We start from the raw sequence: 24859 nt of genomic DNA on the forward strand, positions 1-24859 counted from the left end.
GAAAAAAACAAAAACAAAAAAATACTATAGCTGGAAAAATTATCCCTTAAGAATAAATAACAAACCAAGGGAACAAAACAAAAACTGAGCCAGATAAACAAAAACTGAGGAAGTTTGTCACCACCAGACCTACATTGAAAGAAATGCTAAAAAGAGATCTTCAAACTGAAATAAAAGTATGGTGTACAACAGGCAGAAGCATAAATCTCACTGTAAAAGTAAAAATATGAAACATTTTTTAATGTTTATTTTTGAGAGAGAGGAAGGAGAGAGAGCACAAGCAGGAGAGGGGGAGAGAGAGAGAGAGAGAGAGAGACAGAGACAGAGAGAAACAGAATCTGAAGCAGGCTCCAGGCTCCCAGCTGTCAGCACAGAGCCCGACACAGGGCTCGAACTCACAAACCGTAAGATCATGACTTGAGCTGAAGTCGATGTTTAACTGACTGAGCCACCCAGGTGCCCCTAAAAGTAAAAATATAGACAAATGCAGAATAATGTTACATTATAATAGTGATGTGTAAATTACTTTTAATCCTGAAAGTTAAAAAATAAAAATTTATTAATGGACACACAATTTAAAAAGAAGCAAATTCTGACCACAAGAATGCGAAGTATGTCAGGATGGTAAAAGTGTGGAATTATGTGACTAAAGTTAAATGGTTATCAATATCAAATAGATTATTATAGCTGCAAAAATATTTTAGGCAACCTCAAGATAACCACAATGAAAAAATGTAACCCTATAATAGTTACACAGAAGATGAGAAAAGAACCAAAGCAAACCACTTCAAAAAAATTAAATAACAAATGAAAGAGTGGAAAAACAGAACAAAACAAATGCAAAACAAAACAATGAGCAAAATCACAATAAGTCCTCACCTATCCATAATTACTTTAAATATAAATGGGTTAAACTCTCCAGAAGGAATAGTGTGGCTGAATGGATTTTTAAAAACCATCCATTTATCAGTCAATAAAGAAGATGTGGTGTATATATATGCAATGGAATATTATTCAGCCATAAAAAAGAATGAAATCTTGTCATTTGCAATGACGTGGATGGAACTAGAGAGTATTATGCTAGGTGAAATAAGTCAGTAAACGACAAATACCATACAATTTCACTCGTGTGGAATTTATGCAACAAAACATGAACATAGTGGGGGGGAAAAGGAGAGGCAAATCATAAACAGACTCTTAACTATAGAGAACAAACAGGGTTGCTGAAGGGGAGGTGGGTGAGGGGATGGGTTAAATGGAAGATGGGTATTAAGGATGGCACTTGTGATGAGCACTGGATATTGTATGTAAGTGATGAATCACTAAATTCTATACCTGAAACTAATATTACACTATATGTTAACTAACTGGAATTCAAATAAAAACTTGAAAAAAAATAAACCAATATCCAGCAATATGCTCTCCATAAGAGTCTCACTTTATTTTTTTTTAAGTTTATTTATTTTTAGAGAGCGAGCATGCATGTGAACGAGTGAAGGAGGGGGAGAGAAAGGAGAGAGAGAATCCCAAGCAGGCTCTGCACTGTCAGCACAGAGCCCGATGCTGGGATTGAACTCATGAACAGTGAGAGATCATGACCTGAGCTGAAGTCAGGAGTCAGATGCTCAACCAACTGAGCCACCCAGATGCCCCAAGTCTCACTTTAGATTTAAGGGCACACAGAGGTTGAAAATGTAAGACTGGAAAAAAAGTATTCCCTGAAAATGGTATCCAAAAGAAACCAGGTGGCTATACTTATATCAGGAAAAAAATAAACTTTAAGTCAAAAAATCTCTATGGCAAAGAAGGTCATATCATAATGATAAAATGGTCAGTTCGGTGGGAAGATTTAACAATTATAAATATAAGTGTACCCAACATTTGAGGACCTAAATACATCAAGCAAATACTTACAGATCTGGAGAGAAATTGACAGCAATACAATAGTACTGGGAAGACTTCAACCCCACGTTCAATAACAGAATACTAGACAAGAATTAATGAACAGTTGACTTGAAGAATGCTATAGACCAAATAGACCTTACAGACATGTTCAGGAGTTTCTACCCATCAACAGAAGAATATACATTCTTCTCAAGTGCACACAGAACATTCTCCTGGGTAGATCACATCTTAGATGACAATACAAAAGTTAACAAATTTAAGAAGATTAAAATCATCCTGGGTATCTTTTTCAACTTCAGTTGAATGAAATTAGAAATCAATAACAGTAGGAAAATGGGAGTATTCACAAATAGTTGAAAACAAAACAGTACACTATTAAACAACACTGGGTCACAAAGGATATCAGAAGGGAATTTAAAAAGCATCTTAAGACAAAACAAAAACACAACACACCAAAACTTATATGATGCTACAAAAAGGAAGGAGGAACATTTAAGATGCTAGGAGGGAAGTTTATTGTGATAAATGCTGACATAAAAAACAAATTTCTCAAACATCCTAACTTTATAACTCAAGGAACTGGGAAAAGAACACAGTAAACCCAAAATTAGCAGAAGAAAAGAAATAATAAAGATTAGAGCAGAAATAACAGAAAATGATAGAAAAATCAATAAAACTAAGTTTTGTCGGACACCTGGGTGGCTCAGTCGGTTAAGCGTCCAACTTCGGCTCATGATCTTGCAGTCGTGGGTTCAAGCCCCACATCAGGCTCTGTGCTGACAGCTCAGAGCCTGGAGCCTGCTTTGGATTTGTGTCTCCCTTTCTCTCTCTGCCCCTCCCCAACACGTGCTGTATCTCTGTCTCTCAAAAATAAATGAACGTTAAAATATTTTTTTTAAAAAAAACTGAGTTTTGTGTGAAGAGATTTAAAAAATTAATAAGCCCTTAACTAGACTTACTAAGAAAGAAGAAAGAAGACTCAAAATTAGAAGGAAAGAGGAGACATTACAATAGCTACCTCAAAAATGAAAAGGATCCTAAGGGACTACTATGACCAACTATATGCGAACAAATTGGATACCCTAGAAGAAAAGAATAAATTCCTAGGAACATGCAGCCTATCAAAACTGAATTAAGAAATAGAAAACCTGAACAAACAAAAATGGAGATTGGATCAGTAATCAAATAACTTCCAACAACAACGAAAACCTCAATACCAGATTTCTTTCAAAGAAGAATTAATACTAATCTGCCTTCTTTTTTTAAAAATACACAACTTTTATTGCATTTTTAAAACATCACAAATAAGTCAGAGGTATCATCTGACATCTTGCTGTTTCTATAGCTGGACAGCTTAGATCTGGTCAGCTTGCTGAACTGTTCCTTTTTCAGAAACAGATCCCATCCAAAAATTTTATAATATCCTTGTTTTTAGCTGTTGTGGCTTACTGAAAAAATTTGATACAAGTTCAGTGTTGTTTCCTTTAGGAATTAACTCATCATTCTGGGCTTCAGATACTAAACAAGCCATGGCAGGCCTCATCCAAACCCTGTGGATGTATTTTTTGACCATAAAACTTTGGAATTCAGCAAGAGAACCATTGTCCTGAATAATGACATTGATGGGAAAGTGAGCATACACAGACCTTATATTAGAATTGAAGTCCAGTGTACCACCCTGATCATGTTCTGTACATTGCTACAGGTAGTACAAATAGTGGCTAGTTCCTTTCTATTTTCCCACCATTTGTCAAACTGGAACCCCTTCTTTCTCTTTTCAAAAAGACTGAGTCCTACACTGATGTGGTTGAAGTCCACCTGCATGGTTCCTCTGGGGATCTTCACAAAAACAATGCTTCAGGTAACACTTCAGAGTGATGTCAGCATTTTCTGAAATGTTGGTAGTTTGATTGCTGAGAATGGTCTTCATTGTCAAAGTAGATGCAGAAAAAAACAAAACAAAACAAAAAACTAATCCTTCTTAAACTTTTCAATAAGCAGAAGAGGGTATGCTTTCAAACTCATGTGATGAGGCCAGCATTACCCTGCTACTACACCAGACAACATCACTGCAAGAAAAGAAAACTACAGCTCAGTATCAATGAGGAACATAGTTGCAAAAGTCCTCAGCAGAATACTAGCAAACCAAATTCAACCGCACATCAAAGGCTCATTCAACATGAACAAGTGAGATTTATTCCTGGAATACGGAATATTTCAATGTAAACAAATCAATGCAATATATCACATTAACAAAATTAAAGGACTTAAAAAAACTTAAAACAGAAACAAACACTTAAAACACTCATAATGAAATCCCTTTTAAAAGTAGGTATAGAGGAAACTTATTTCAACATAATGAAGGCCATATCTGACAAACCCATAGGTAGTGTCATAATGGGGAAATACTTAAAGATTTCCCTCCAAAATCAGGTGCAAGAATGGACATTCTTCCCACTTCAATTCAACATAGTACCAGAAGTCCTAGCCAGAACAATTAAACCAGATAGATAGATAGATAGATAGATAAATTGAATCAAATCTGAAAAGTGAAATGGTCTCTGTTTGCATATGGCATGGTCTTACATATAGAAAGCCCGAAAAACCATGCCCCTCAAAACCTGTTAGAACTAATAAATGAATTCAGGAAAGTTGCAAGGAACAAAATCAACATAAAAAAGTCATGTTTCTGTACACAAACAACAAGGTATCTGAAAAGGAAATCAGGAAAACATCCCATTCACGTTAGCAACAAAAACAATAAAATACTGAGGAACAAATTTAACCAAAGGGGTGAAAGACTCATACACTAAGAATTGTGAAACAATGATGAAGTAAATTAAAGACAACATAAATAGGGGCGCCTGGGTGGCTCTGTCAGTTAAGCATCCAACTTCGGCTCAGGTCATGATCTTGCAGTTCACGAGTTCAAACCCCACATCAGGCCCTGTGCGGACAGCTCAGAGCCTGGAACCTGCTTCGGATTCTGTGTCTCCCTCTCTCTCTGCCCCTCCCCTGCTCACGCTCTGTCTCTGTCTCTCTCTCTCTCTCAAAAATAAATAAACATAAAAATTTTTTTTTAAATAAACACAACATAAATGCAAACACATTCCATGTTCATGGATTAGAAAAATTAATATTGTTAAAATGTCTGTACTGCCCAAAGTGATCCACAGATTCATTACAGTCCCTGTCAAAATCCTAATGATATTTATAGAAATAGAAGGAAAAAAAATACAGTCCTAAATTTTATACAGAACCATGAAAATCCCCAAATGACCAAAGCAATCTTGAATGAGAAGAGCAAAGCTAGTAACATCACACTATAGTAATCAAACTGTATGATACTGACATAAGAGTAAACATATAGACCATGGAACAAAATCCAGAGTCTGAATAGAAATCCATGCCTCTACAGTCAACTGATCTTCTCCAACGGTACCAAGAACACCTGATGGAAAAAGGATAGTCTCCTCAATAAATGATGCTAGGAAAACTGGATATCTACATGCCTAAGAATGAAATTGGACCTTTATCTTACATCATACATAAAAAAAATAACTCAAAATGGATTGAGGGCTTAAACATAAGACCTGAAACTATAAAACTTGTTGAAGAAGACATAAGGGAAAATCTTCTTGACATTGGACTTGGCAATGATTTTTTTTTAATCTGACACCAAAAGCACAGATAACAAAAGCAAAAATGAGTGAGACTACATCAAACTAAAACACAAACTTTGTAGTATTCTGCACAACAAAGGTAACCATCAACAAAACAGGCAGCCTACAAAGTGGGAGAGATTATTTGCAAACCATATACTCAATAAGAGGTTAATACAAAAAAACTCATGTAACTCAATAGCAAAAAAAAAAAAAAAGGCAAAGGACCCAAATAGACATTTTTCCAAAGAAAACCTACAAATAGCTAATAGATACATGAAAAGCTGCTCAACATCAGTAATCATCAAGGAAATGCAAAACCACGGCAAGATATTATTTCACATCTGTTAGAATGGCTATTATCAAAAAGATAAGATAAAAAGTATAGGTGAGAATGTGAAAAAAAGGGAACCCTTGTACTACATTGATGGAAATGTAAATTCGTTTAGCCATTTTGGAAAACAATGTGCAGGTTCTTCAAAAAATGAGAATAGAACTACCATATGACCCAGCAATCCCACTTCTGGGTACATATCCAGGGAAATGAAATTAGTGTCTCAAAGGTATACCTGCACTCCAATGTTCATTGCAGTGTTATTTACAATAGCCAAGGTGTGGAAATAATTTAAAAGTCCATTGATAGATGAATGGATAAATAAAATATGTTGCATGTATCTACAATGGAATATTCTTCAGTCATTAAAAAAGAACGAAATCCTCACATTTGTGGTAACATGGATGAACCCAGAGCACATTATGCTACATGAAATAAGCTAGTCATAAAAAGGTAGATACTGTATGACCTCATATATATGTGGAAATCTTAAAAAGTTGAACTCCTGGAAGCTGAGAGTAGATTGGTGGTTGACAGGGGCTGGTACAGAGGCTGAAGCATAAGAATGCCGCAGCCATGCTTTAAAAAAATGGTGGAAAGGCATTCCAGAAATAGAAAACATAAAGGGTGAATACTTGAAGGTAGGAAGGGATCTGGAGTATATGAAGAAGAGAAGAGAAGGCCAATGTGGCTGAAGCATAGTCAGGGAGAGGGCAGATGATAGGAGATGAGGTTAGAGAAATAGGGAAAAGTTGGATCATGCAGGCCTGTGTAGGTTATGGCAAAGAAAGTCCAGGAATAATGATGAGACCTTGACAGAGGAGTGACATCATCCCATTTACATATACAAACCTTGTAGAAGGCAGGATGACTGAAATAATTTAGGTGAACAATGATGGTTATGACTTGGGGGTAGCTGTGTACATAGAAGGGAACGAATCCCAGTTTATTTTGGAGGTAGCACTGACTGCACTTGACGGTGAGTTTGATGTGGGAGATATAGGAAAGGGAAGAAATAAAGTAGATTAAGACATTAGTTTGAGCAAGTGGGTGCCATCTGCTAATCTGGGGAAGACTCAAGGACTGACAGATGCTTTTTTGCTGATAAAGTATACACTCAGGTTTGGATGTACTAAGTTTAGAAGCTTATTAGCAGCCATGTAGAGTTGCCAAGGGAGCAGTTAATTAAAAGCAATGTTAACTTAGGAGAAACATCAAAGACAAATGGAATTTGGGAGTCCTTAGTGTATTGGTTGATTTAAAAGCCATGAAAGGGGCGCCTGCGTGACTCGGTTAAGTGTCCGACTTCGACTCAGGTCATGATCTCATGGCTGGTGGGTTCCGGCCTGCGTTGAGCTCTGTGCTGACAGCTTGGAGCCTGAAGCCTGCTTAAGATTCTGTGTCTTGGTCTTTCTCTGCCCCTCCCTGACTCACGCTCCCTCTCCCTCCCTCCCTCCCTCCCTCCCTCCCTCCCTCCCTCCCTCCCTCTCAAAAATAAACATTAAAAAATAATAAAAGCCATAAAAGTGGTTGAGATCATTGTATCATTTAGGAAAGGAAGATTTTTTTAATCAACTCTTGAGTCATCCCAACTTCATTCATTTATTCAACACGCATTTTTTTTAAGTAGGTTTCATGCCCAGCAGGGAGCCCAGTGTGAGGCTTGAACTCATGACCCTGAGATCAAGACCTGAGCTGAGATTGAGATTTGAACACTGAGCCACCCAGGTGCCCCATATCCAACATGTATTTGTTGAGCTCCTACTATTCTAGGCACTTTTCTATGGCATTGTAGTTACAGTAGTGAGTAAAGGAAACCAATTATTCGCTTCCATAGGACTTCTACATAGTTAATGATCCAGAAAATAAAGCAATAAGCAATAAATATGTAACTTAATTGTTTAGAGGAGAAGCAGCAGCAAAGGAAGGAGACTATGTGGAGTTGGTCAGTGGGAGGAATTTATTCTTTTTCCTACTGGTGATGTCCTGGCAGCTAATGGAGAAGAGTAGTTCAAGAATAAGGAGCTTCCTGAATCAGATGTTGCTAAAAACCCCAGTAAGATGGAGACTAAGCTGTGACTATTTCACCCCTTGTGATGACAAAAAAACAACAAAACAGTTTTGGGGGCTTTGAAAATGAAGAAGTAGAGATAGGAATGAAGACCCGCTGTTTCAAAGGAGTTTGCTATAAAAGAAAGCCAAAAAATGGACCATAACAGTGGGAGAAATGAGATTAAGGAAGTGTTTTAAAAACCAAAAAGATAAAATTCCAGAACATGCTTGTGATTAATGGGAATGACCTAGTAGAGGGAATGAGGGGATAATTGATGGAGTGAAATCCTTGAGAAAATAAGAGGAGACAAGACCCCAGGGTGGGTGGAGGGAATCGCTGATAGGATCAGCATCTTATCTTTCATTGTAACTGGAGGGAAGACAGAAAGGATGGAATGTTTGCAGACAGGTTTGTAAATTTGATGGTGGGGCAGCAAGTAGTATCTGCCCCAATGCTTCTGTTTTTCCAATGAGCCATGAAGCAAGAATGAAATGAAAGGAGTTTGAGAAAAGAGAAGATATGCAATGTCATGTTGCAGGATGGGAAATCAAGTTGCTAAAGAATTATAGCAGAATTGCTGTGCATTAGAGATCACTCAACATTTATGGCAATAAAATTAACATGAAAGCATCAACTTTTTCCCCAACCACTTTCATTTGCTCAATTTCCAGCACAGAGAAGGCATAGAGCTGGATTCATCCAAGGTTGTGCTTTTTCCAGATGAATGCAGCGTTTGAAAACAGGATGGAGAAAACTAAGTGTATTAGCAAAGGAATGAAGAGTCCTGAAATGTAAGCTGATGGAGGGAATTGAAAACAGGAAGAATGCCCAGGGGATTGTGAAAGGTTAGAAAAGGGGTATTACTCATTCATCTGGTTTACCCATTCACTTCAACAATTGAGCTTCTATTCTGGGCCCTGTGGATCTATTCACTAGCAAGACTAACCAGCCCTTTCACAGAATAGGGTGAGATGGACAAAGAATTAGAACTTGTATTTTTTTTTTTAATTTTCTTAGTTGACACACAACATTACATTAGTTTCAGGTGTACAGCATAGAGATTCAACAAGTTTATGCACTATGCTATGCTTACTACAAGTTTAACTACCATGTGTCCCGATACAACACTAGGACAGTATCATTGACTATATTCCTTATGCTGAGCCTTTTATTCCCAAGATTTACTCTTTCCATAACTGGAAGCCTGTAGCTGCCATGCCTCTTCCCCTATTTTGCCCAACGACATACCCCCTCTCCTCTGGCAACCACCAGTTTTAAAGTATTAAATTCAGATTTTGCTAATGGCTATGAAGAGAGTAGAGAGGAGCCGCCTGGGTGGCTCAGTCAGTTCAATGTCCAGCTCTTGATTTCAGCTCAGATCCTGATCTTGGAGTCGTGAGATGGGGCGTTCTTTCTCCCTCTGCCCCTCCCTTGTTCACAATTTTGCGTTCTCTCTCTTAAAAATTAATGAATCAATCAATAAAGTAGATGAAAGAGAGTGGGGAGAGAGGGAGCATTAAGTGGGAGGGGAGAGCAGTGTCAATTTAGATAAGGTGTTCCAGCAAGGGAATCCTCTCTACTGAAATTGAACAAAGATCTGAATGAAATGAGGAAACAAACCTGTGAATTACTGTGTGAGTAGTGTGCTAGGCTGAGGGAACAGTGAGTGCTTTTTCTGGTTTTTTTTAATGTCCAATAGTAAGGCCAACAAAACTGTGATGAAGTATTTTTCCATCCCTATTATATTTTTAAATGGTGTTTTCAGGATACCAAAGTGACACAGCTGGTTTAAGCAGTTGGTTATTGCACAAATGTCATTAGAGTGAGCAATCAGTTAAGTCTCATTTCAGCAGATGAAATGTTTAAATATAAATATACCCTGTAATCATGTCTAATTTGTTTATCATTACCTTCTCCTTCTCTGGTGACTAGCATTAGAATGCCACACATGATATGGTTCAGTTAAAATTTTTAGAGTGAATTTTTATGCCCACATATACTTTAATACTTAAAAACACAAATCATTCCCCCTTCAAACCTTTTCAAGAAGTTCTAAGGGAGGAGTTCAAACAAACCCAAGGTCTCTTCCCTTCGCCCTGGGTGTGTGGGGACTTGCTTTAAATGACTTTTCAAAAAATTTAGGTGTTACTCAAATGCTGTAAGACTGACCCATTTAAAATATACAATTTGTTACATTAACAACTCAGGTAACAACAGATGTTGGCGAGGATGCAGAGAAAGAGGATCTCTTTGGCACTGCCGGTGGGAATGCAAACTGGTGCAGCCACTCTGGAAAACAGTGTGGAGGTTCCTCAAAAAATTAAAAATAGAACTACACTACCACCAAGCAATTGCACTACTAGGTGTTTATCCACGGGATACAGGTGTGCTGTTTCGAAGGGACACATGCACCCCAATGTTTATAGCAGCACTATTGACAATAACCCAAGTATGGAAAGAGCCCAAATGTCCATCGATGGATGAATGGATAAAGAAGATGTGGTATATATATACAATGGAGTATTTCTTGGCCATCAAAAAGAATGAAATCTTGCCATTTGCAACTACATGGATGGAAGTAGAGGGTATTATGCTAAGCGAAATTAGAGAAAGACAAATATCGTAAGAGTTTAAGATACAAAACATGAACATAGGGGAAGGGAAGCAAAAATAATAACAGGGAGGGGAGCAAAACATAAGAGACTCTTAAATATGGAGAACAAACAGAGGGTTGCTGGAGGGCTTGTGGGAGGGGGGAGATGGGCTAAATGGGTAAGGGGCATTAAGGAATCTACTCCTGAAATCATTGTTGCACTATATGCTAACTAACTTGGATATAAATTAAAATATACAATTTATTGGTTTTTAGGATGTTCACAGTGTTGGGCAACCATTACCTAATTCTAGAACATTTTTTTAATATTTATTTATTTTTGAGAGACAGAGAGCATGAGCAGGGGAGGGGCAGGGAGAGAGAGGGAGACACAGAATCCAAAGCAGGCTCCAGGCTCCAAGCTGTCAGCACAGAGCCCGACGTGGGGCTTGAACTCATGAACCGTGAGATCATGACCTGAGCCGAAGTTGGACACTCAACTGACTGAGCCACTCAGGCACCCCTAGAACATTTTTAACACCCTAAAAAGAAACTCATATAGACTGATCCCATTAGGAATCACTTCCCTCCTTCTAGACCCCAGCAACCATGATCTACACTCTGTCACTATTTGCCTATTCCAGATGTTTAAAATATATGTAATCACACAATATGTGTCCTTTTATGCTTGGCTTCTTAGCATGATGTTTTCAAGGTTAATCTGTGTCTAGCCAGTATCCATACTTCAGTCCTCTTTATAGCTGAATGATATTCCATTGTGTGGATATACCATATTTTCTTTATCCATTTATCATGTGATTTGGGTTGTTTCCACTTTTTGGTTTTTATAAATAATTCTGGCTATGAGTGTTGGTCTACAAGTTTTTGTGTGGACATTTGTTTTTAATTCTCTTAGGTATATGCCTGCCAGTGTAAATGGCTTTTTTAAAGGCATAACTGTAAAAAAGTTTTATCTTAAAAATATTTCTCACTTCACTCCATAATATATCTGTCTTAAAAGAATACACAGGAAAAACAAACAAAAAAAGAATACATGGAGTTCTTTCCAGTTACTTATTTAAGCTACTAGTGGAATTCATTAATTTTTCTCCAGAAATCCAACATTAGCCCTGTGGGAGGTGTTCCCTCTGTGGCTCTGCAGCCCCCTGGCTCACTGCCCCCTACATGGGGGGGGGGGGAGGGGGGACCAGCGCTTCAGCAGCAATCTCATGGGACATTGGGAATGCAACTCCAGACAGGTGGTGGGTTACCTTTTTGTCAATAAATATTGCTTCTTCTTGAAAGAATCATAGAATCTTGATAAACTAGAAAAGTTTCTCAGAATTCACCTAATCCAATTGTTTTATAAATCTTCGAACCAAGGGATGTCCAAAAGGTTAAAATGCTTGCCTGAGTTCCTATAGCCGGTTGGTTAGGAAACCAGGATGAGAAGCCAGATCTCTTGACTGCCAGTTCAGTTCTCTGACTACTAAATTTTACTTTGTCTCTGTTGTTTGAATTTAAAGTCCTAAAACAAAAAAAAATAAACATAATTCATTAAGCGGCATTTTCAGGTAAAAGTTTACAGAAAATATTTTCAGAGTTTATAGGGAAAAGCTGACCATCAGCCTTGTACTCATTAATTCACAGGGACAGGGTGGGGGAGATAAGAGGAATAAAGAAACACTATCACTTTTAGCCTGTGCATAAGGAAGAAAGAATTGTAGGCATTTGTAAACATTCAGACAGTCATAAACAAAGGTCAGCTATTCCTATTAGCTTCCCTTAAGAGTCAGCCTTTTTTTCTTGCATGACATTCTAGCATTTATATACAAGTAGTTTTAAAAGGGGTATAAAGATTAAGCATAATTATATTATCCAAGTGTAGTCAAATTACGCAATAGACTATGCAGTTAATCACTTGGATCTCCTAAATGTCATGCTGGATATAGTCTATCCCTCTCACAGTGAGTCAGAAGTGGGAATGGGTTCATTCACTATTTCCAGTAAGCAGCTTACTGCCAGCAGGTGTTGTGACTTGTGGGAAAGGGTAGGACTAGAATGCGTGCTTGTTTGGAGAGTTCAGAAACGTATCCTTGGGCCCTTCCATCGGGCTGTCCGTGAGGCCACAGGCAGCTGAGAGTGTTGGCAGGACCACAGCTACCCCCAGCTTAGAGGAGGCTCTTGATCTCCTCTGAGTCTGGTAATATTGCTCCCTACCACAAAGCTGGAACAGGTGCCACATACAACTCTGGTCCAGGCATGGGTCTCAGCTCTGCCACTCTCTGTGTGATCTTGGGCACATCACCTCAGATGTCCTCAAATCCCCCATCTGTAAAATAAGATGAGCAGGCAGAATAGCTAATTTTTAAAAACTCTTTGGCTTTACAATGTTATGGTTGTACAACCTAGTGGTTTAAGATGTCAAGTATATTGGATATTGGAGGTAATAAAGAGTTCATAAAGTTATAGGGCCATCTTTGAGTCCCATGTGACATTGGGCAAGTACTTAACTTCTGTAAGATTTTGCGTTACCCTTAAAGGGGGAGTAGTGATAATAGTGCATAATCCTAATAGGGCTACTGGGGGCAAAAATGGCATTAATGCAAAGACATTAGCACAGTGCCTTCCAAATCCTAAGATTCAATAAGTATTCATTAGTAGTAAGTAGTAGTAGTATTTTCATTAGAGACATTTTATCTTAATAATGTACTGTTCCCTTTAGAAATGAATAAAATTCCAGCAAATTTTAGTAGTATTATAAAGTATGTAGACTAAAACATTGTTTAAAAGGTTATAATTAACTGATCCTTAAGTAAACTGGAGAGAAGAACCTATAATTTAAATAATGGAGTGGTGGATGGTGAGCATGATGAGGGAAGGAATGGGATACAGAGGTTGATGTTATAGTGCAAGTGAAAGAAATTGAACTTATTTTCTCCTTAGTTTTATTGTTGTCTATGACCTTATATATTTTTTCTACCTTAATTTGGAAATGAAATCATTTATGAAAAATGTATCCAAATTAGTGGCTACTGAGAAGTGAGGCCCTTTTTTATTTTTTAATGAGATTATTACTGTTGTTATTTGTCACATAGAAATAAATAGTAAATCCAATTCTATGTGAGCTGCCTCCTTGTAATTTCTGCTAGTTTTGCAAGTACTATTTTGGTGTGAACCAAGGACTTAGAAGCTTAGTAATTTTGGAAACAAATACTCAGATATTTTTCCTCAGGATGTCGGTGTGAAACTATCCCTGTTCAATAGTGGTTTGCTAAACTAATTGAAGGAATTCATTTAAGATTCTTATTTACAGAATAAGAACGCATTTGTAAAATTTTGTAGGGAAAGTTGGCAACCCTAAGTTTGGTGGTTGATATCTTGGAGAATTAACCCCCTGTTTCTCCAAAGAAGAGAGGAGCTGACTGTGGATGTGTAAATTACATGATAGCATAGATGAGACTTTTTTAATGGTCATCTCTGAATATGTGTTCTGTGTGTCCCATACCTACTCCATCACCATCTTACCTTACTTGCTTCACTGTTGTAGATGAACAATAAGAAAGGAAATGTTTTGGTTCCTCAAGACAGTCTCTGTGGCTTCTGCTATAAGCAGCTCAAGCCAAAAATGCCTTGTCTCCCATCAAAATTGCTTTTTACAACCTTGTAATTTCCAGTTAGGGTAATGTTCTTTGGTTCCTAATACTTCTTTTATACTTTTTTATAGGAGGCCAGTTGTAAGAACCCCTTACCCATCCTTCTGACAAAAGACTTAGACATGCAAAAACCATCTCTAAAAACCAGGGTAAGTTATGTCTGCTCCTTTGGGCTACCATGTGAAACATTTAGCAGGGTTATTCATGTCCTCATGATTCCATGCTCTGTGTCTTGCATTTCCTTCAGCCTTTTTCTTTATTTGTACTTTTGGTCCTGGTTGTGAAAAAAGCACTTTTCATTTAGTGCTTTAATCCAAGGTGATATTCATCCCCCAATTTTTAAGATACTCCTATTATTTAAGAGTGATGTATTTTAGTACATGGTTTTACTTATATTAAATCAGGATTGTTTTAAGCCTAAATCATAGGAAATACTCAAATGTAGTAATCTTTCCTTGGTTGTTTGAGGGGTAAAGTGAAATGTTTAGCTGTAATTTCTCTTTTTTTTAAATGGAAGTCACTTTATTGACTTTTCGTAATTATAAAAACAACACACGATCAATTAAGTAAATTTTAACCAGGAAGAAGTAAGAACTGTCATACCTATGACAGAATAGTCTAATGTGTAAAATTTTGTTTTCCTTATTGTAAGAAAAGTCCAAAATTCACATGTTTTGCCAGTGAAAAGAAAAACCCCTTTAACCCAAAATATGTCATGGAAAGTTATTTGATTATTTGTCCAACCAGAAAAGTGATTGCATTAACTTTAGAGTATCTTTCCTAATCTTTAATCTTTTAAGTAGAACTTCTCCTATTAGGTATATAGAATATTCATAACTGGCCACCAGGAGATTTATAGAGCTACTATTTTTCCTAGTTCTGAGAAAAAAAAATTGTTCACCAAACTTTGAGTTCACTGTAAGCAAAATTTAAAAGAATTCTTATCTCTGATTTTTAACTGCAAGTTACCGTAAAAATAATGGTGGCTTTATTTTTAAAGGCAAATTAAGTATTGAGTCATTGCTTAGTGTCTTAATTACAGTAAGTCTGTGGTTTATTTTTAAAAGAAATAAAAACACCTTTTTTTTTTAATAAAACCTATTCCACCTTGATTTTTTTCTGGAAAATTATCGAAACTATCCAGCATGCTTTCCTTTTCAGCTACCAACTATTTTTGGGTTGTTTTTTTTTTTTTCACTGAAATATCTGTGTCTACAAACTTATGTATAATTAATTCCAATGTATCAGAAATTTTATTTATTGTGAATTAATAAAAATTCAGTGTAAAAAATAAACTCATAAACAAATGCCTTGAAAAAATGCATGATTTGAGGAAAATCATTAGGTACCATTTGCTTATTAACTCCTATATTGGTATAACTACCTTTATGTGAAAAGACCCTAAATGAATCACCTCATCACCTTTAAAAATAAAGCCACCATTATTTTTATGGTAACTTGCAGCTAAAAATCAGAGATAAGAATTCTTTTAAATTTTGCTTAAAGATCATCTCAAAACTTGTCATAAAAGTTGAAGGGATTGTATCATTCTTATGAAAGTAATCCTATTTGGAATGTTTCAGCTGTATACAAAATCGGTAATTAATGGACATTTATTATCTCCTACCAGTCTTGCTGTACAGTTCATGAATAAACTAATTCAATAGAGAAATTACTTCATTAGTTAAGCCTTGGTTTTTAACTTAAGCTTCTCTGTGGCCTTTCATGACCAAGTTTACGTTTACATGAGCAAACTAAGCTCTGCTTAGTTTATGGGTGATTAAAATCCTTGTAATTTCAAATCCCAGAAATGAGGCAGAGCATGTGAGCTATAAGAGATTACAAGGAACTAACTCTTTCACCAGGATTTTATCTTAAGATCTTTTTTCCTCCAGTTGATATTTGAAAGCTAAAGCTGAGAACACCTTCAAAATATGGTTGGTGTGTCCTTTCTAGAGTGACATAGTGAGCTAAGAGAATGATGTGTATCCTTGGTATTAATGTTACTCCATTTGGCCTCCATAGCTGTATTTCTCAGATATCTCCAGTTACAGCTGTATTTGCCTTGGACAGCTAAGTATTTCTGCTCCCTATATGGCTAGAGATATAACATGGTAATCCAGAAATGGCATATGTCCATCGACTCTGGAGATGTCTCTCTAGTCTAAGCCATCTGTCCCCATCTGTGTTCCCTCTGACAGTTGCTGTCTCTGTTCCTAGGCAATAGGAAGGATTATATTTCTCTTCCTTAGGTAGGAAAGCCACTTCTTGATTTGAGTCCAAGCTGAAAAAAAAGTATCTCCATTACACAGTGCCATGACACTTCCTGAATGAGCAACAATCACCAGCCCTGGTAACGCAAGGACATATTCATATAACCATTTCATGCCCAATACTGTGTAGAGTACATATGTAAACAAATAATCAGAATAGATGATAAAGAAGAGAATATCAAATAGATCTATAAAGAGGTATTGAACATAGAGACAATTCCTTGTCACCTAATAGGATTAGAGAAGATGGTCTTTTTCTACCAAACACAGGTACTCGGTCTCTAAATAAGCCTCACACTTATATTCATTGGCCACAGTATAAACCCTGAATAGCATCCAGTGAATTGAGTGTAGAAAATTATTTTTCTTCTCCTTTCCTTTGGGTTATGCTCTGGACTTCCCACTATCATTGCTGTGTTCTTGGCTTCAGCAAAAAATTCAAGGTCGTCAGGTCATGGTATAAGAATGAATACCAGATCCACTCAATGCTAGGATAAAGGTATAAAATAAAAGATAATGTATTTCCTTCCTTTTATCACCAGATAAAACTGTGCTGATGAAATTTAAATTATAAGCACATAATAGTTTTAGTTAGTTATTGGATTCTCTTAATGCTTTTATAGAGGTTTCCTTTAGTATACAAAGTCATATTAACTATAAAATGTGTAATAAAGATAATGCAGTTATCAAATACACTGCTTCTATTTTTGTAATAGAAGCAACTGTTAAATTATTTTTCTTTCAAATGTTAATGGTTTCAAGGACCATGAATTATTTATGAAGGAGATTTTCTTCAATGATGACAATAGTTGTCACAACCCTGTTTTCTTAAATGTTTTTAAAAATTCCTATGCCTATTAGTAAACTAGAAATTTTAAAAATGGAGGGCTTTGATAAATTTAGTGGCAGTATAATTTAATTTTCAGTAAGCAAATTGAGTAATTTAATAAGCATTAAATTTTACCAAGCTTCTAGAGTATCTTAGAAATATTAATGGACATGCATACATTTTATATTGCTTTAATTAATGTGTACATTCTAATTAGCATTCTACTTTTTCCAGTTGACATTATTTATACTATGCATTTCCATGTTTAAGGCTAGTTTGCATGCTGCTGCTTTTAATAAAAGTAGTGGTGGTGGTGGTGGTAATTAGAGCTAACGTTGATCAAGTGCCAGATACTATATTAACTACTTAATACAGTTCTTTTTTTTTCTGTTCAGTATGCTCTATCAGTACTCACTTTGGGTAAGAATATATGACAGTTTATTTAGGTATCATTCTGGGTTTTTTCCAATATTTAGGTTATCTCCAATATTTAGATTATTTCCACTATTTTGCTATTAAAACGTTTTTGAGTAAATTATTTTCACAACATCTTTTGCGCACATGTGGGAAGTAGAGTCATAAGTATGTACATCTATAATTTGTCCCAAATTTACAAATATTTTCTTAAGATGTTGTACCAATTTATATCCTCAACAGTTGCAGATGATTGTTTCCATTTTTTACATCCTCACCAGTCCTTGGTAATATCAGAGTTGTTGTTTCCCCAGTCTAATGAGTGTGAGATGCGTCTTGCTATTGCCTTAATTTGGATTTTTCTAATTTCTAGTTGTTGCAGAGACATTTATTATTCACTGAATACCCATGCGTTTCCCCGATGTTTCCCACCCCGGTTGCAGTTAGCTGGGGCCAGCCAGCTGCTTCTGGCCAGTAGGCTATGAGCAGAAGTGACAAGTGTGGCTTTAAGGGCAGAGAATTGAAAAATTGTGCATGACTCTCTAGCCCTTTCTTACAGTGTAGCAACTAGACAGTGGAGCATGGGTCCCTTAGTGGCTTTTTTTGGAGCAGAGGCCCCCTGTGAAACCACACTGGATTTGTGTCATTACTGAGAAGTAAACCTGTTTTGTTAAGCCACTGAGACTTCTGGGTTAATTTGTACCAGTCTATCCTGATTAATTTATATGGGCAGCTTTTCATGTGCTTATTAAGCTTGGACATATCTCTGATAATTAATCTGAGTACTACTTTTTCCTGTCATTGCCAATTTTATTATTGGGTTGTTTGCTTTATTTTTTTTTAATGCTTATTTATTTTTGAGAGAGAGAAAAACAGAGTGTGAGCGGGAGAGGTACAGAGAGAGGGGGGAGACACAGAATCTGAAGCAGGCTCCAGGCTCTGAGCTGTCAGCACAGAGCACCACTTAGGGCTCAAACCTACAAACCATGAGATCATTACCTGAGCGAAAGTCAGATACTTAACCAACTGAGCCACCCAGGTGCCCCTGTTTGCTTTTTTCTTAATAATCTCTATGAATTTGTTAGTTCAGTTATATATGTCTCAAATACTTTTTCCCAATTTTTTAGTTTTCTTTTTATATTGAATGTAGTGCCTTTTAATGTATAAGAGCTTTTTATTTTAATGTAGTCAAATTTATTAGTTTTTAGTTTTTGTGTTCTTTATATCTTGTTTGAGAAATCCTCACATACCTTGAGGTCATTAAGAAAACCAACTTTATAGTTTTCAAAAAATTTTAAATTTTGCTTTGCATATATGTTAGTCTTAATCCATCTGAAGTTGAATTCTGTGTAAGCATAAAGTAGGAATCTAATTTTATATATAAAAATCAATGTAGCATGTCTGTTCAATAGTTCATCTTTTCCCCACTGTTTGAAATGTCCTTTGTATTATATGTCACATGTTTTGTATGTTTTGGGCTTTGTTATTGGTTGCTTTATCTATTTGTTTATCTCATGTTATTATTGCAATGTCCTAATTAGTGATATCTGGTAAAACCAGTTTCTTCAGTTTTTCTTCCCTTCTTGAAAATTATTTTGGCCATTCTTGGTCCATTGCTTTTGCAATTGAATATTGTCAAATTTCATGAGAAACTTTAGTTAGAATTTAAACTGAATTGATAGATTCATTTCATGAAAATTGGTATTCCATTCATGACCATCATAGAACTCTCTATTTGCTCATGACCTCTTTAATGTCTTTTGATTTAAGAAATATAATTTTCTTCTTAACTGTCCTAGGTAGCCCACATTTTGTAGATACTATAAATAAAATATTCATGATGCATGATGTCTTCCAACTTTGTTGCTGATAATTAGTGTTAAAACTAATTTTTATTGTTGACTTTTACATCTAGAGGCCTTGCCAAATTCTCATTAGTTCTAATATTTTGTTGATCACTTCTGTTTGATTTCCTTTGTAGACAGTCATATCATCTGAAAATGATGAGTTCTGTTGACTTTTTTTCATGCCTTTCATCATTTAATCTTTTTTTTATATACTGTAAAGGCTAAATAGAAATGGTGATAGCGTACCTTTTTGAGTTCCTTCCTGATTTTATGGACAGTTTCTACATTTGACTTTTTGGTATCATCACAGCATATTTCGTTTTCTTACTTTTTTTTTTTTTTGTAATTTTTTCACAATGCCAGACACATAGCTTTCCTTCAGTAAAGACTTCAAAATGAACTCATTATTTCATTGCTTTATTCCATATGATAGTAGTTAGTGTTAGTATGTTTCCATATATGTTTTTCTTCACACATACACTTATTAGGTTTACAATATTTGCTGTAGGCATAACCTTACAAATAGGTATACCTATTTGCTGTAGGTATAACCCTATAACCTTAAGGAGGTTCCCTTGTATTTATGATTTGTTTCGAATATTTATCTTGTGTGAAAGTTAAATTTTAGCAAATGTTTCCTTTTGTGTCTGTGAAGATAATTACATAGTTTTTATCACTTACTCTTTTCTTGTGGGAAGTTATACTGATAATTTATCTAAGCTTAAACTAATGCATCACTGGAGCATAGTAGTTCTGAAGCTGATCTTGATACATATTTTTAAATACCTTGCAAGTTTTGAATAGCTGATATTTTGTTTAGTATTTTTGCATCTATGTTTACAGATGTTTTACATGAGGTGCCTGGGTGGTTCAGTCAGTTAAGCATCCGACTTCGGCTCAGGTCATGATCTCATGGTTTATGAGTTCAAGCCCTGGGTCAGGCTCTGTGCTGACAGCTGAGAGCCTGGAGCCTGCTTTGGATTCTGTGTCTCCCTCTCTCTCTGCCCCTTGCCCCGCTTGTGCTCTCTCTTTCTCTCAAGAATACATAAACACTAAAAAAAAAAAATTAAATGTTTCACTTTACCTGCTTTTGGTGTAAGAGTTATACTGTCCTAACAAAATGAGATAAGGAGAGTCTTTTCTAATCTCCGAGATAGTTTAAGATCACGATGATCAAATTCCTTCAATCTTGTACATATAAAACTGTCTGCCCAGTGAGGTTTATTTATTGGTTTATTTGTTTTTTATTTTGTTTGTTTTTAAAATTTGTTTTGGTGAGTTGATTTTTAACTACTGATTCAATATCTTTAATGCTTATAGTCCTATTCATGTTTTCTCTTTTCTTATTTTTTATGCTTATTTTTGAGAGAAAGAGAGCATGCGCACGCTAGTGGGGGAGGGGCAGAGAGAGAGGGAGACAGAGGATGCAAAGCCAGCTCTACACTGACAGCAGAGAGCCCCATATGTGGCTCCAACTCACTAGCCCTGAGACCATGACCTGAGCTAAAATTGGGTGATTAACCAACTGAGCCAGGTGCCCCTCTATCTTTTCTGAATTAGTTTTGATGTTACATTTTCTAGAATATAAACTATTTTAACTAAATTTATCAGCATCAAATATTTCAGTGTTTCCTCTTCTTTTTAAATCTTTATTAAATCTTTAAACTTTTTTTTCATTTCTAATATTATCTTTTGGGAACTTTTTTCTTGTTTGCTTTGATTAGGCTTGCCAGAGACTTTATTAGTCTTTGCAAAGAACCAGATTTTAGTTTTATTGATTCTCTGTTGTATCTTCATTTTCCATTTCATTGATCTCATTATTCCTCCCTTTCTTCTTTGTATCTATTATTTGTATGGTAGATTTTGTATTATTTGTATGGATAGCTTTCCCCCCAATAGGCATGTATTATAAATATGCTTTCTGTATGGTTTGATACTGAAACTTGATGATCAATTCTTTTGAGTATATTTGCTCTGTTTACTAAAAGCTTTTTTTGATGTCTTGAGTGTCCATTATTATATTAGAGAACTCTTTCTGGGATCATGTCATTTCATTCCTTCCTTCCTTATTTTTTGTGTGTTTTGTTTTGGTTTGATTTTTGGTAATATTTTCCCAATGTCAGACACATAGTGATCCATTGATAAATACTTGAGAATGAACAAATGAATTAATCAATTTTTTTATCTTATTCTGTATGAAAGCAGTGAGTGTGTGTGTGTGTGTGTGTGTGTGTGTGTGTGTGTGGTTATGGGAAATTTGCTTTTGTGAGAATTTAGTCAAATTTAGTACATTTTTCATTTGGAAGGGGTTCAATAACCGTTAAACACATAATTATATCTGGAATTTAAGACTTTTGGCTTTTAACTGTATTTTTTCCTGATTTATCTCTCTTGAACTTTTCTTAAAATAATTTTCCATCTGCTTTTTCTGCCCCCATATGTTTTTATATATGAATATATGTTTATTTTACTAGATAGAAAATGCTTTATATCTTGCCATCTCCTCTATGGGTGCTGGATGATAACATTTTCTGTTTCTTTTTTGCCTCTTTCATTATCTTAGGAAATCACTTTGCAAAGCTATCTCTTCAGTGCTTAGTAGCATGAGATCTTTATTTATTTATTTATTTATTTATTTATTTATTTATTTATTTATCTTATTTATTTATTTTTTGTAATCTCTACACCCAACATGGGGCTACAGCTCGAAACCGGGTGATCAAGAGTTGTATGCTCTACCAACTGAGCCAGCCAGGTGACCCAGTAGCATAAGATTTTTATAAATCATTTTGTTAATTTATCATTAGAGTTATATCTATGATTAAATCTGTTATTTATTATAAGCATATTCTTTATTTGGTTTCCTAAGTTACCACTGAACCATTTGAAGAATTCTTGGAATCTCTTTAGAATTAATGACCGGTAGATTCAATTATTTGGATAGTATTTTCTTGTGTTTTATACACAAATTTCTTGTGTTTTATAATATACACAAACTATCAAGTAAAAATATAATGCAGGGTTGAGTATTTACCTTAAATAAAAATTCAAATTTTGATGTATCTGGATGTACCTACCTTATCTCTCAATCTAGTAATTTGGCTCACTTAACCCCTGTCTTTCTTTCCAGTTGCTGTAAGCAATTGTAACCATAGACCAAGGAATAGAAGAACCTTATGAGAGTATCTCTAGACTAGGCACTCTCATGGAATCCAGTACATAGCCAGTCTGGTCTCATAGTCCTGAGTACCCAGTTTGCTAAGACTGGATTTCCACACCTGATCCCTGACCTTCCCAAGCCTGAAACAACTCCTCTTACAAATCTGCCCTGCTTTGATAAACACCTTGAAGTGTTGGATATTTCATCAATATATCCTGTGCCAGGTGTTAGGGATGTAAATTTGAAAAGCCATTGTCTTCTTCCTCAAGGAACTAGGTTGGAGACCAGACATACATACAAAACATTACATGTGCTAGACTGATTTTTGGATCTCAGGTCAACCTTTGGATTCACCATCCTATTTTGCAAACTATCAAATCTTAGCCTGTTTTCTTTGATTTTTCACTAATCCTAAAGATCTCACTGGCCTTTTTGTTCCCATTTTCCCTGGTTTGCCCTGTTCTACAAATATGACCAAAGTCTAATCAAAGATATTAATGCTAACTGCTATAACAAAAATCCCTATAATACAATTGTATTTGTTTTAAAAAGTTTATTTCCCACTCTAGTCATTTTCTGATGGAAGGAGGGAGAGATTCATAAGCAGTGAGCCTCAAAGCAGTGATTCAGATCACAGGCTGCTTCCATCCTTCAACTATGTCATCTAAAAAGTGTTTGCTTCTAATATCAGCACTGAACAAAGGAGTACGTGCAAAGTTCACAGGCACTTAACTGCCTCAGCACAGAAACAACACCTGTCCCTTCTACTCACATTTCAGAACTCAGTAACATCCATGGGAATCTAGGAAATGTAATTTTCTGGTGTGCCTAGGAAAAGGAAAGTGAAGTAGGAGTTGGGGAAAACTTGTTGCCCCAGCCTACCCTTCTGTTTGCCAAATATATTTTTCCATTTCTCTTACTGTGCAGAAAACACACTCAATCCTTCTGCGACAATGAAAATCCAAAAAACCAACCAGTCATTACAATCAGCTCAAGCTCCAGAATTTCTTGGTGATGTGTTAGTACTCTGTTGGGGCTTGACATGCTTCCTCTTGATTGGAGAATCTATGCAGTAATAAGACAGGGTGTCCCTCCCTGCACACACACACACACACACACACACACACACCCATATACAAATGGGACTAAACAATCCCATTCACACGCGAATGCACACACTTACAGACAGGTGCACAGGGAGAAGTGGAGGTGATTTGATTAGGCCTAGATTCTGTTTTCTGCAAGGATTCCATTGTCTGTTTTCTCTCTGGCTGCTGCCTTTACCTTTTAGAATCCCCTCTTGGTGATTATTGCTCTTATAGTGAGTGTGTCTTTAATAAACTACACCTTGCTGCCTGTTGGAAGAAGTTTGGTGACTCAGGGATTGTTTTAACTCTTGAACAGCAGATGCTTTTTTTTAAGTCTGGGCTAATGGTTTTTCATGGCAGTGGTGATGGTTTCTCGGTTTGTTAGATGTGGTTTGAAGGGATCGACAGTAAATTCCCTCAAAAATGTGACAGTGTAAGTGATTCTAATTTACTTGCTTTCAGGCAGTTCTGTGAGCCAGTTATTATACCCAAAGTAGGCCGTCCTTTCCTCTGCCTTCTAGATCTCAGGAGAATTCCCCACTGGAAGAAATTAACCAGAACCCTCCTGACAAGGGATTCTGAGAATATGCCCCTGCAATACAGAGCTATCTTATAAAATCCTATGAAATTATGTTTTAAATAAGTAAAATAGACCATATGTGCTATGAAATTGATTAGAGCTGACTTTGTGGAAGAAAGAGAACTTAAATTTTTAAAAAGACTTGGAAAACTGGACAAAGGAAGGATTTCAGTTGCAGTGGCATAAACAAAGACTCGAAGGAGAAAATGAGCATTGTATGTTCTGTACGATTTATAGGCCAAACTAGCATGGACAGAAGGTTTATAAAAGGAAGCAATAAAAGATAAATTCTGAAAGATGGGTTGTAGCCAAACCATAGAGATGTTTGATGATTAAATCTTACGTAACAGTTGCCATGCTATTTGATAAAATTTATTAAATGAAATAAACAGCAAATAACAGAAAACAAACTTAGAGAATAAAAGAAAATCTGTTTTTCTGCAAGAGAGATAAGGTTTTGAAACA

At 36.0% G+C, this 24859-nt stretch overlaps 1 protein-coding gene and 1 pseudogene across 2 annotated transcripts in view; one reads left to right on the top strand and one right to left on the bottom strand.

The window, feature by feature from the left end:
* Positions 1–24859, top strand: part of FAM13A (family with sequence similarity 13 member A) — a 362178-nt gene that overhangs the window by 168029 nt on the left and 169290 nt on the right. For both annotated transcript variants that reach the window (XM_030313445.1, XM_030313443.1), the window contains exon 6: positions 14275–14352. In XM_030313445.1, the coding sequence (XP_030169305.1) occupies positions 14275–14352 (78 nt within the window). The remainder of the gene's footprint in view (positions 1–14274; positions 14353–24859) is intronic.
* On the bottom strand, positions 3260–3835 carry LOC115511679 (annotated as a pseudogene).

The sequence above is a fragment of the Lynx canadensis genome, chromosome B1 (genome assembly GCF_007474595.2).
Source record: "Lynx canadensis isolate LIC74 chromosome B1, mLynCan4.pri.v2, whole genome shotgun sequence".
NCBI classification, from domain to species: Eukaryota; Metazoa; Chordata; class Mammalia; order Carnivora; family Felidae; genus Lynx; species Lynx canadensis.